Source organism: Bremia lactucae, linkage group LG9, assembly GCF_004359215.1.
Source record: "Bremia lactucae strain SF5 linkage group LG9, whole genome shotgun sequence".
NCBI classification, from domain to species: domain Eukaryota; phylum Oomycota; class Peronosporomycetes; order Peronosporales; family Peronosporaceae; genus Bremia; species Bremia lactucae.
Window position 1 is genome coordinate 689,169 of NC_090618.1, and position 12,839 is coordinate 702,007.

The following is a 12,839-nucleotide window of genomic DNA, read 5'->3' on the forward strand; positions in this document are numbered from 1 at the left end:
AGCCCTGCCACCTCCCGATGATGTTCGGAGAGGTGGGGAAAATGAGCCCAATCAATATTGAGGCTCATCCTCACGTACACACGCAGAGATGCGGGTCGTGGGAAGGATTTCAAGTGCTACCAAGTGTAGGCGGGCACGTCGTAATGCGGCCACGCTCTACTTAGACACACACCCTAGCACAGCGAGGAAGCAGTTTAACCTGCTTCTCTAGCGTGCAGTGAGGCAGTTGTGGTGGGCGCGTTAGCGTCCTCACCCAACGCACTAAGTGCACCACACCCGAGTGCTGGTTTAGTAATTGACCTCCCTTTAAGCACACCAAGTGTACTTAACGGGGACTGTGTAACATTAGGGCAACATTAGCCCGTTACAATATTTAAAATATGTAATATCTCGAAATTCCTATTTATAATGGGTAATACGCGTGGCAAGATCGACTTTTAGCAAATGGTAAGCTGTTAATTATATAGAACAATCATGATGCCCTCGAAGCGAACCTATGGAGATGATGATTCAAGATAGGTGGACAATGTCAATATGAAGAATATTGGTGGCTGCATTTGAGAAACAAATCGACCATCCCACATTCGTAAAAAAAGAAAATAATTAGATTTAGGACATGTTCTATTATCCATCTTTAATTTCTTGTAAATAGAGTCAGTATGAAATACTAAAAAACATGAAAAATATATATAACAACCATTACAATATTTTATTGCAGCAAGCAATCAGCTCTATGAATGACACGTGTTACATGATTTTGAGACTGTTTCAAATTCGGCTGTCAATTAGCAATAATGATAAGAAACTTGGATGCGACATCGTCAAAAAATTAAAGCTAAAAATGCAGACGCTTTGATTACTTTAGCTTCACAGCGCCATGCTATGCGAGAGGCAACTCAATTTACCAAGGCACATCTACAGAAACTTGGACACACCTTCCTCAATGGACTCAAACGACAGCTCCGAGGCGTCTGTCGCTGTAAGGTGAATTCCAACTCCCACCAGAACGCGCTTAATAGCATCTTTAGACGACGCGTACAGCATCTTGGATTTTATGCGAGCAGTGTCTGGGGACCTATTATTTGCAAAGTAAATTCCTTCTTAGCACCATAAGCTGGAGCTTACCAAACACAGCAGCTCGGTGAATAATAACTATATAGACTACTCGTACCATGAGAGAAAAACAATCTTGCTGGTAGGGCGGCCGTCCTTTGAGGTTAAGTCCAGGTCCACGAGGGCGTATCGACATTCGTCTGTGATCTGAGCAAGCTTGTCCGCCATGTCCTGATACGATTCGGAGCTAAGACCCGTTGATTCAATTACAATTTCCGAATCTTCCTCAATCTTGTAGATAAAGTAGCGATAATCGTGCGGAGCACGCTTAAGCTTGAAATCATTAAACTGCGTAATAACGTCGTCCTTAACACCAACACCGGAAGACTATGGATAGAATCGAGTACCACAGACGAAGTCAAATAAGAATCAGCAACTATATATTTACAAGCTACGCGGGGCAAGAATCAAGGCAGCACGTACCATGGTAAGCACGCTGATAGAAGGGGTTTAGAATGAGTTTTGGTAAGTGGAAAGGGGAATGCTGCTCCGCTTCTCGGAGCAGTGTAAGTTATATTGACTGAAACAATGTATTGAATTTAGATGTCCACTCCTGTAATAAAGGTCATCCCTCTTGTTGTGTAATTTACACAGTCGCTGAGGCCCCCCCTTTAATCATCACAACACTACGAGAGGTTTGGCAGGTCTCGGCTATCTCCTTGATACAGTAACATGAAAAATTATACATTGATACTAAAAAACAAACTTTTCGTGAGTCTACAGATAGCCCTTCGCAGTAGCGCATCACCTGTCGGCTTGTATTAGCGAATACGATACAGGTTTTCAAGGCACATCTCTAAGGCTGCGCCTATTGCACTTTTTTGGCTGCAAAAGTCGCGGTATAAAGCACGTAGCCACGGCCTCAAATGTTAGTTATCCAGGTTGAGAATACTGTAAGTTGATAGTAAGCTTGTAGTACATTTGAGGTCATTCAATTTGTTGGACTTGAGTCGGAGTTGTCAGTGGAGCCGGGCCAAAATTAAGTGTATGTGGGTGCTCATGGCCGTTGCGCTGGTAGCAATAGTCGCACAGTGCGAAGCGTATACAATCTCGACAGGACCAAAAGTCTGCACGAGTAATCAACAGGCTGCACTCACAGCAAAAGACGTTTAATTGCGCAATCTGCTCGTTAAAGTAGTGATGTACCATCATCATGGTGGAGTGTTTGGCACGACGAAGTGTGTCGAATTGGTAGCCGGCAAGTGAGCACAATTGGTGGAACATAAAGCGACTGCCAAAGAAACGAGGGACCTGCTCATACCACGACGGCACTAGTTTCTCTGGATGGCATCCGTGATATCGCATTTTTCCTGCAAGGTCAACGCCTTCAATTTGGCCTATTTCGTCGTCGTTTACAACCTCCAAATCCACAACAAGCAAATCGTTCTTTAGACGTTGAACGGCGAATTGGCACTTCAAAAATACTTCGCGCACTTTCACGTCGACTTGTATCGAAGGCGACACTGATGTAGCAGCTTCGTTGATACAAGTTAATGTACTGTTTAGAGAAATTTTGCCACCTGTTCGAGCGATTGAGCTGTTTTTGCCACAAATGGCATTCTTTTTGTTTTCATTTGCCCGCTTTTGTTTTTCATTTCTTAAAATGATGCGACCAAGAATTCTCTCAAGCTCAGATGGGATAATGTCACCATCAAAGATGGGTGGAAGCTGGTGAACTGGCCACACAAGCTCATCAGGATTCACAGACAGCACGGTCGTGCCTCGTGTAGAGACACCCACGTTATCCTTCTCTTTCCCAGCCATCGACGACGCTGGAGATGCAAGATCACAACTAGTACTTGAACGGTCCTTGTTTTCGCAAAAGTATCGTTCGTACAATGTAGTCCAGTTCTTGACAATTCCACATTCTTTCGCTTTAGTTAGTAAATTGCTATACCATCGACGCAAGTGCTCAGCGCTGGGAGTCTTTTGAAAGGACGGGCGGCACCAAAACACATAGCTGATACGCTTTTGTGGCGGGCATGACCATATGTGGACGCGAGAGAAGCCGTGGCGCCGCAAATAATCGAAATAAGCAAGCAAGATTAAATGATAGGCAGCCGTCCGTGCACTTGTAGGCTTTAAATATCGAACACTGTCTATATAGGCAATGTACACAGCTCGTTTATTCGCCTCAAGCTCGCACTCATCCCCAAATTCCTGTGCATAGATCGTAAAGAGACACACTTCCATTCCTTCATGCTTCTGAAACAGATAGAGACCACGAGACAGATAACTTATATGAGCAGGCATACGCTGCGAATTTGTGTTAGTATCTGGACGTAGCTGCGCAAGGAGCCGGGCATTTTCATCAAATGTCCGCACCACGCCTTGCGGAACGGTAACACATTCGCCTGGAAATGATAACGCCCGTACATACAGTGTTTGAGCAGCTTCGTGCTCGCCGATATCATTAAGACCATGCCGCAAATAGTTTTGAACAAATGCGCTCAATTCACAACTTGGAATATTTAGACACGAAGTGTTTTGCACAAGCTCATCGGGATCGTTGTGTAAAATTTTGCGCAAAGATGATTTGGGTGGTAAGGTCGCACGTTTGCGCCGACAGCGACATAATGGACACACGTACGAATTCTGCTTCAAAGTTACGTTGTCAACGCTCGAGGCTTTCTGCACCGTGTATGCACCGATCACGGGGTTGTAAAGTCCACATATCTGATGAAGCCATCGATCACATTCCCCACACTTCACCCACGGCTCCACTGCAACCTCACACTTCTTTTTTATGAGAGAATCTAGAAATCCACATGTACTGTCATTATGCGCCTGATCTGCCGAGCTATGACCTCTTGCTAAACGAGTCTTACACTTTTGGCACCAAATACGAGTTCCGTCCTTCGTGATAAAGTAGACTGAGCCTTTACGAATTTCTGTGACACAACCCCCAGAGCACTGCAAGTGCGGCGGAGTAGTATCTAAGCATTGTTGATTGCATACAATGCACGAATTCCCACGACAAACGCGACAAACATGCTGAACGCATTGTCGTTTAGCCTGTCGATTTTGCTCTGTTTTGACTGACTCGTTAAAGCGACGGAGCAAGATTTGAGCATCAAGGTGGATGTAATGCGACTCGGGATTAAAAAGCATCGCGTTCTTAAACACCAATCGAACGTCACAGATAAAATCTTCCAGTTCAAGGTATGTACCAGCTGATAGATTCTGCTTGATGGTTCCAAGATCCATTGGATGCTGCACGATACTGGTATAAGTAGGCAAATCTAAAGCTATTGGGTCCACTGGCGTGTTAAAAATCCCGTGCCGATTACGTGGATCCGACATAAGCTTCATTAAAATATCTGTGACTTTTTCGAAACTGGTCAATCGACCCTCTTGACGGACCGATGCGATATGTTCAGCAATTTCGTCTGCTGTCATCTGCAACATTGGATTTACTTCAACAGGAGCTACTGATAAAATTGCTCCATTTGCATTCTGTTCTTGACCAGGAGGTCGCCAACCAAACGGAAGACTTAAATTACTCCCAAGCGTTCGGCACGCAGGTGTCAAAGATTCCAACACATCAGAGGTAATACTGTGGATACTAGGACTTTTGGCATGCATAGCTTTATTAGGAGTCACGAGAGGAAAGCTGACCTGTCCACTAAGCCGTCGCTTTTTCCGCCTGATAGATTCTGCATATTGAGCAGCAGATTCATTGCTTGAAGCAATTTTATCAATTTGTGCAAATCCAAGTGGACTTTTACGCACTTTGCCACGAGGAGATTTGGTCTGAGACGCCCTAGCATCCAATAGAGGGCTCTTTTCGCTTGGCCTACACCGTACGCTTTTTACAGATGTTTTATTAACTTCTCTCCTTTCTGACGACCCCAGTACAGAATTTGATGTAGCTACATCCTCCGCACCGTTTTTTAATGCTTGAATGCACAAATTCCGACGCTGCGACTGTTTTCGTGTCAGCTGAAATGGTTGCGCAGTAATCGTAATAGGGCGTGGCAGCAAATTGGGCCTCGGCATTGGACCCGACCTCCGACGATGAGCCGGAACGGAACAGCTAAAAATAATTTTCGTCCATTCCGACTGCACAACACGCTCATTCGCCAAACCTGCTTCCACCGCGGAGCTTAGCTTGCACCAAAGCAAATACTTGATAAATCGTGAAAAGAAACCGTTCGACACACCCACACCAGTCGAAATTAAATCTGTATGAGCCAGAAAATCATTAGTAAGGCATCAAAAATGCCACCTTAAACACAGCAGTACAAACCGATGATAAGTCGCAAAATGTTGGCACTAGGAGTTTCTCGGTCTCCGTAGAACAGCAGAAATGCAGCATCTTCCTCTCCAAGTCTGCGTTTTCTAACTTGAAAACTCTTTTGATGTTTCGAAACGACACTTTCTTCAGTACTGACTTCTTTTGAACGCGGATTCTTCTCCTGAGCTACTGCCATCGACTGCTGCTCTACCACCTGCTCATCCTCTTCTTCCATTTCTTCAAGCGCGTCTACCTTTTTCTTTACGCGCACTGGAAGTATATCTTCGTCACTGCTGCTGTCAATCATTACAATAGCTGGTGTATCATATTCCTGAGCCGGAGTATTTGTCATTGGCGGACGCTGCTCGATTCCCGCATCTTCTTCTTTCTCCTCCTCATCGCTGCTAATGCTAATATAAACTTGACCATTCGTCTCAACTCTTTCACGCCAGTTGACATTCAATGGCTGGATAGCACGCCGGCGCTCGATCTTACGTTCGCGGCTCAAACGTGGACATGCCATGAGTCGGCTCGCGGATTCGTGCACCTCCATCTTGTATGCATATCAGATGCACTCATTGGCCAAGGAAGCAACGAAAGCGATTGGCTAAAAACGTATCAAGCTCGGGCATGTCAGTTGACTTCGTTCCCATCGTCATGTAAATTGATGGGCTTCTGACGTGCGAGCGTTGACAGTCGCTTCCCGTCTGGTCGCGGATCAGCTGCCATGTCGCGCTCGTCCCAAGTGGTGACGACACCCTTCTCAGCGTCACTTTGCAACTTGCTTTGCATGGAGATGCACATCACTGCCGTCGCTCCGAAGACTGTTAACTCGAAGCGGGAGCTTCCTGATTCTTGCCTTCACCTATCCGACTTTATGGTAGATAGTAACCATCAAGTAGCAGATGTTATGGGATGGTCACTAGCTACAATGTCGACGCCGCCAGCAGTGTCAAAAACGCCGTCAACGGCCGCGTCAACACCAGACTCAGCAAATATGTCGAGTTTTCCTTCCAAGCGGCTAAGCTGGACGCGTCGATTAGTAATTACAAAACAGCCTGCGTCTGAATTTTATAAGGATGAAGGCGGTAAGGCTAATGCGCTTGAGGTGGAGGTTACGTTGGTGGAGTTTAATGAGCTTGGGGAACCTGCTCGATCTCTTGACAAGGAATTTATCGACATTCCGCTTCGCATTCTACTCTTTTTCGAGTCTGGAAAGCGCGTCGACGACACAGACCAGGAAATTTTTCGCTTTGTGGGTAACGACTATGACTCGATAGTCATTCGAGCATCATCGCGCAAAGCATTAGTGCAGTTCCGACTTGAGAAAGTAAGTCGAAGAAAGGATGGACAAAGATTTAAGTTACGGATTGAAGTTGACCAAGAGCAGTGCACTGCTAACGTCGCAGACCTTACACCAGTTTTTACGAATGCGATTTGTGTGCTGTCCAAGCGGAAACATCCGAGCTCTTACAATTCAGACTCGTCAATTCGTGCAAAGGAGCCCCCTCCAAAACTATTAAAACGAGGTCAGTCTTGAAGCTGTATCTAGGACTTTATTAACTCATGTACAAATACTTATGTTTGTTTCTATTTCGCGTAACGTCACTGCAGATTTGACTTCGTTGGAAGACCGGATGAGTCTTAAGATTGATGGACTCGCAGCACAACTTCACCACTTGAACCAACTTGTACAAAAGCAGGTTGGTGTAGCTATACGAAAAATCACTATTGTGTCACTTAGTCTCATGTTATCGTGATTTCCACAGAACGAGCTCATTGCCAAGCATCAGCACACGGCTTATGATCCTCCGCCGATAAATCACTGCTCGCCTAATGACAGCTCAATACTGGAATGGTTACTTCGGTCAAATACTGCTGAGGATGGTTCGTGTTTGAAGCCAGCTCTAGAGCCGCACCTTCTTCCGAGCTCAGTGATGCCCTTTTTTGAAATATTGGACGACTCGTATCATGGAATCGATGCAGATTTTACATCCGTTTTAGTTCCTCCGTCTGCAAAAGCAATCACAACATCATCGGATACTCAAAATTGCAGCGCGCCAAGTAAATTGTTGCTACCTTTTGGTGATGATTAAGTTAAAAGTAAATTTAATTAAATTCTCTAAATTTTATTCCTGCCAATAGAAAACGCAAACTGCAAGAAGGGCGTTCGGCGAGTGAAGCGAACGTCGGATTGTCGATAACATTGTGAAGCATGCTGCTTAACAAAACAAGCATATGATGAGGATTCATATCGATCCCAATCGTATCGACTACGTCGCACACGCTCAAGAATTGGTTGCGTGCCATATAACCGAGTTTTTACGATATTCTGTTTGCTAAATTACAGTTTATGCTGATTTGTCTGGTGCGACACATCAGTTCCTGTCTCTAAAAAGTAACGAAAATCGCCCATTACTTGCGCCAAGTTTCCTGCTGTCTGAATCTGTCGGTGCAGATCAACGTTCTTGGGGCTCTTTTCCATTAAATACAGCAGCTTTTCTTTTCGACGTAACTAAAAATAAGAGTGATTATTTGCGCTTGTATCAGCCCAATTGCTTTCATCGCAAAACTGTTCAAGATTGTAGCTACCGTACAATCTCCTTGTAAAGCTCGTCGCACACCGAGTTAAACTGTTCAAGTTTTTTTACCACCTGGTCTTCCACTTCTGTCTGGATTGCCCCGCCTTCCCTTTGCATTGTATCATAAAGCAATGTTTTTTTTAAAAATGTCAACACTTTCGAGCAAGTAATTTAAAAGACCAACGAAAATTGCTCCTCGGACTGCACGAGCGTTAGACACTCATAAACAAGCTCCTGCAAGGCCACATCGCACGTATAAATGGTCACAATACGTCTACAAACGGTCTTTAAGCACACTTGCGTCAAACTTAGTGCAGACATCCTCTACGCGCAGTGCAAATGGCTTGTTAGGGTCTTTGGCCGCCTCGCTCGTGAGCATTACGTTTGCCATGGTTGCGCAGAGATTACAAAGTGAAGAACGCTATCGCGTCATGTTTTTTTATTGGGTAAAGATTTTTAGTTTTATCTAATCAAAACACGCCAGAGGTGTGCCCCCTGCCATTAGACAGTACCGTAGGAGCGCATCATGGCCGGCCAGCGCAAGCTTCTAAGCGAGATAGACCGGACGCTTAAGAAAGTGAGCGAAGGAGTTGAGGTATTCGATGAGATCTGGGACAAGGTGTACGCGGCTACTGCTCAGAATCAAAAGGAGAAGCATGAGGCGGATCTGAAGAAGGAGATTAAGAAACTGCAGCGTTTTCGGGACCAGATCAAGACATGGATTGGTAATTCCGACGTCAAAGACAAGCGACCGCTCGTAGATGCGCGAAAGCTTATTGAACATAAGATGGAAGAGTTTAAAGTTTGCGAAAAGGAGACTAAGACCAAGGCTTACAGCAAGGAAGGATTGGCACAGGTCGAGCGTCTTGACCCCGAACAACAAGCACGGCAGCAATCGCACGCGTGGATTCAGGATTGTCTTACTCAATTTAATGTGCAAATTGAGGCGCTTGAAAGTGATATCGAGCGCCTTCACTCAGCCAAGGGCCGTGGTCGTCACAAAGGCGATATCGAGGAGAAGGAGAAGCTGCTGTCCCGACACAAGTGGCATATTCTCAAACTTGAGCAAATTAATCGACTTTTGGATAATGCAGCGCTTGAGCCCGAACAAGTTGATGAGTTAAAGGAGGATGTGGAATATTTTCTTGAGGCAAATCAAGAGCCCGACTTCATGGACACGTGCGGAGACGACGATATCTACGAGTCACTGGATCTTGATACGCTTGGAGCTGCTGCTCAAGTGGCGCTGCCCACCGAGCAGGATGTAGGCATTGAGGACGTTAGTGTTGTTTCTGTGGTATCTTCATCTGCTGCGACTGCTGTGGCCACACCAGGACGCAAGACGCCACGCAAAAGTGTCACATCGTCAGTAATTACAGGGATAGGACGCGCTGGAGCTGTAAAGCCTATTGACCTCAAGAATTCAACGCCGAGTCGCTCAACCAGCGTTACCAAGAGTGACATGTCCCCTCTTGACAGCAATAAGTCAGAAGATTCGAAATCGGGCAAGCTTCGCACTACTCCACAGCGTGCAAATAGTGGGTTCTCTCCGTCCGAGAAAGAATCGAATGAACCGCCGACTTCAGTGCCATTTTCTCCTGCTGCCGGCACGCCAACAGCTAAAGTATCGCCACCAACACCACATCGTACGCCGACTTCTAGTATTAGTCTGGAGCATCATGTGGGCACAAGCTCGTCGTCGTCCATGTCACCGGCAATTACCACCCCTGTTTCAGCCCCGTCACTTGTGGTTTCAAGTGCGCCATTGCCACCCCCGGTCCCTGTTCCTTCGCCAATTGCACCTACAACTACTTCGAAGCCTTTAGCCGCCTCAATGCCTGCAGCCACTGCCTCTGGAGTTGAATCTACAGCACCAACACCTCCAGTGGCAGTAGCGAAACCAGAAGGTATGGTTGATCTGCTTAAGTTGACTGAAGAACAGAAGCAGGTTCTGCGATTGATCGACGAAAGCTTTCACTTCATTCCCGAGAGCCGTGACTCTGAAAAAGACAACCGCTACGTTCCACGCAATCTGTACCCGACGCCGGCGTCATTCCCGGCAACGCCGTCAACTCTGTTCTCGAGTGCCCCCATCTTCGAAAAGCTGGACGTAGACACACTTTTCTTCATCTTTTACCACCAACAGGGCTCATATCAACAGTACTTGGCTGCCCGCGAGCTGAAACGACGGACATGGGGTTATCACAAAAAGTACAAGACGTGGTTTAAGCGCCACGAAGAACCACAGGTGACAGGTGAGGACTACGAGCAGGGCACCTTCGTCTACTTCGACTACGAGACTGGCTGGTGCCAAAGGATTAAGACGGAGTTTACCTTTGAGTACAGTTTTCTTGAAGATGAGTTGCAGTAACCTCGATGCACTTCGCCAGAAATATAATTTGCCGTGATTATTATCCTGTTGTCACAAACAAAATTTCTTCTCCTTTCACTTTAGTCTGTTTTTCTTGGCTTATTTAGGTAGATCGGCCCCGCCAATCGCCACTGGACGGAATGCCCTTGTTTACACGCTGAGCTTAAATTTCGCCAATGATAAATGTCTGCTTGATGCTTGTATGTTTCTACCTTTTTTTTAATTTGAGCATTTAATGCGTAATATAGCTTCGCTAAGATCGTTGCAAAAACGAATTTCGAGACGGAGCCAAGCCTTTGCTAAACGCCTCCACATCATTATTATCACTTAATATGTATTTACTTATGTACACGCGGTCTGTGAATTATCTTGGGTGAGGCTCGTTATATGCCACCAACTCATCCAAACTCACTAGTTTAAATTTTCGTGTCAGCACTGGCAGGGCCGTTTTTAAAACGCCAATTGTCCACGAGCGGTCATGTACAATAATGACGGATCCACATTTTGTGCGGGCTTGCAAATACATCGAGTTCAGCAACTCGGATCGAATTTGTGCATCGTGAGGGTACACGCTCCCGAGACAAATACGATAACCATGACGTGCTGTAATTTCCCTCATAGGCGTCGTGAACCATCCCGACGCGGGACGCATCCACTTGACTTTAGGTCGAGAAGTCTTACGATTCTCTTCGCCATTCGAAAAACCTGCTGCACAAATGTCTCGAGCAATTTCCTCAAGTAAAAGGTCTTGCATCTCCAAAGAGTCGGCCGTCGATGTCTCCTCAGGAATGGCCGGCTGAAACTTGCTAATGGATCGATCGCATTCCTGCAGTTTCTGGTCGAATACATGCAGCTCGTCTAAAATACTAGCTCGATCTTCCGTTAAGTGATTGGCCAGAGTGTGGCCCTCGCGCACGATGCGGCGTAAAACCTCCTCATTACCCGGGATACGGCTAGAAATGATAAAGAATGTCGCTTTGGCATTGTACTCAAGCAGGATGTCGAGGATTGCGGACGTAGATGCCGAAGGTACATCGTCGATGGTAAGCGAGCAAACAAGTGACGACGTGCGCACACTCCAGAGCACAGACGGATGCGAGTTCCACTCGAGGAGGCGTAGCAGCCAGCGCGGCAGTAGGTAAACGGACATAAGAAAAGCGCAGGCAGTTGTGATGAGGCAAACGCCTACTACTTGCAAGGTGGACGAGGCGACCAAAGCTTCATGTGCTTCTAGTATAGCAGCAAATGGGACCATTATTGAAGTTTCGTAACTCCGGATGAATTCCACGCTGACCAAAATGCGCTGTATTAATTTCAATTTTTTTAACTAAACTGCATAAATGCAGCCTGTTAAAATGTCTAGTATTATTCTGTAAAGTGGGATCTCTACACTATCACTTAACGCAATGAAACATATAGACTACAGAGCTGTCAACATTACTGAAGTCTACAATTTCGACAGTTTCCACATGGCTTAAAACTGCAAGAAAATCTCTTCCTTGCATTGTCATTAATTTACACTAAATAATCTTAGCAACTTAAAATGTGTAACTTGTGTGCCGCTACATAAATATTATTTTTAATAAGAGGATAATAAATATTATTTTCTATGAGAGGAAATAAACGGAGAAGTACAAGATTATTATCTTTTATTAATTTTGACTTATTAACTTCAATATCACCAGATTTGGTAATATTGACGCAATAAGACACTATGTAACGGGGTGTATCGTTACATGAAATTAACACTTAAAGGTTGTTGATTAATATATTATCTAAAAGGTAGATAATATTTGGAGGATATTACTTTATATAGTAATATCCTGAATTCTTATCCATAAATAGGTATAGACCATTATGTCGATTTATTCCGCAGACTAATCAGCTGTAGAAGTAATCAAAGAAAGTTACAAGACAAGATAGATAAGAATTCATTTACATGTTTAGTATTACTTTATAGTTAAGTCAGCATTTACAAAGATAGATTAAGAGACACTTAACTATATTAATACAGTTTTCATTTTACCCTCTTAAGCTAACTTGCCTTAAGAGAAGTCTTCCTCTACACGTACAGTGTACGTCACCTAACGAAAGGCACCACTCACAACTGAAGCAGTGTAAAGTGGACTTGTACTGAAACAGTACAAGTCGCAGTGCCCCATTACACCTGGTAGCACTTTGTAGTCCGTCCAAGGACCACATTTCCCACATTGAACATGGACATGTTAGATGGTAGTGGGAATACGCATCGCGTTCCCCCTAAAAGCTACTCCTTTCTAAGAGACATAGAGAGGAGTGCGGTTGAACGAATGAGTTCGACCGTAGGAAACGATGCAATCCTGGCATTACTGTCCAACTTAGACAGAGATGCCCTCCATTCAACCGTCGCCAAGTTCATACAACATGAACTTGACGAGATGAAGGAAAAAGTAGCCTTGCTGAATCAGCAAGGCTCTCAACAGGCGGAACTGTTGAGATTACAACAGGTACAGACCCCTGTACCTGGGATGACGCAAACGCGTCGTCCCGAAACTCT

The 12,839-nt window shown here is 45.1% G+C and overlaps 6 protein-coding genes across 6 annotated transcripts; 2 read left to right on the plus strand and 4 right to left on the minus strand.

The window, feature by feature from the left end:
* Positions 1-604: 604 nt before the first annotated feature.
* Positions 605-1,564, minus strand: CCR75_001372 (uncharacterized protein). Its single transcript, XM_067959476.1, has 3 exons — positions 1,537-1,564; positions 1,172-1,440; positions 605-1,075 (listed from the first exon to the last, which is right to left on the minus strand). The coding sequence occupies exons 1-3, from the start codon at positions 1,537-1,539 to the stop codon at positions 916-918; spliced, it is 432 nt and encodes a 143-aa protein (XP_067814231.1). The 5' UTR covers positions 1,540-1,564; the 3' UTR covers positions 605-915.
* Positions 1,565-2,040: 476 nt separating this feature from the next.
* CCR75_001373 (uncharacterized protein) lies at positions 2,041-5,903 on the minus strand (the record flags this gene model as incomplete). The annotated part of the gene is made up of 2 exons (XM_067959477.1): positions 2,041-5,297; positions 5,363-5,903. 2 exons carry the CDS (start codon positions 5,901-5,903, stop codon positions 2,041-2,043), a joined length of 3,798 nt encoding a protein of 1,265 aa, XP_067814232.1.
* Positions 5,904-6,077: 174 nt separating this feature from the next.
* Positions 6,078-8,274, plus strand: CCR75_001374 (uncharacterized protein; the record flags this gene model as incomplete). Its single annotated transcript, XM_067959478.1, has 3 exons — positions 6,078-6,879; positions 6,965-7,053; positions 7,120-8,274. 3 exons carry the CDS (start codon positions 6,078-6,080, stop codon positions 7,444-7,446), a joined length of 1,218 nt encoding a protein of 405 aa, XP_067814230.1. The 3' UTR covers positions 7,447-8,274.
* CCR75_001375 (uncharacterized protein) lies at positions 7,695-8,323 on the minus strand (the record flags this gene model as incomplete). Its single annotated transcript, XM_067959479.1, has 3 exons — positions 7,695-7,865; positions 7,948-8,036; positions 8,215-8,323. The coding sequence occupies 3 exons, from the start codon at positions 8,321-8,323 to the stop codon at positions 7,695-7,697; spliced, it is 369 nt and encodes a 122-aa protein (XP_067814213.1).
* Positions 8,324-8,458: 135 nt separating this feature from the next.
* Positions 8,459-10,303, plus strand: CCR75_001376 (uncharacterized protein; the record flags this gene model as incomplete). Its single annotated transcript, XM_067959480.1, has 1 exon — positions 8,459-10,303. The coding sequence occupies one exon, from the start codon at positions 8,459-8,461 to the stop codon at positions 10,301-10,303; it is 1,845 nt and encodes a 614-aa protein (XP_067814228.1).
* Positions 10,304-10,667: 364 nt separating this feature from the next.
* CCR75_001377 (uncharacterized protein) lies at positions 10,668-11,558 on the minus strand (the record flags this gene model as incomplete). The annotated part of the gene is made up of 1 exon (XM_067959481.1): positions 10,668-11,558. The coding sequence occupies one exon, from the start codon at positions 11,556-11,558 to the stop codon at positions 10,668-10,670; it is 891 nt and encodes a 296-aa protein (XP_067814229.1).
* Between the last annotated feature and the right edge of the window lie 1,281 nt (positions 11,559-12,839).

Coding starts and splice junctions, on each gene's coding strand:
- CCR75_001372 (XM_067959476.1), bottom strand. Junction 1,076..1,171: donor AAGATTGTTTTTCTCTCATG/GTACGAGTAGTC, acceptor TGCAAATAATAG/GTCCCCAGACACTGCTCGCA.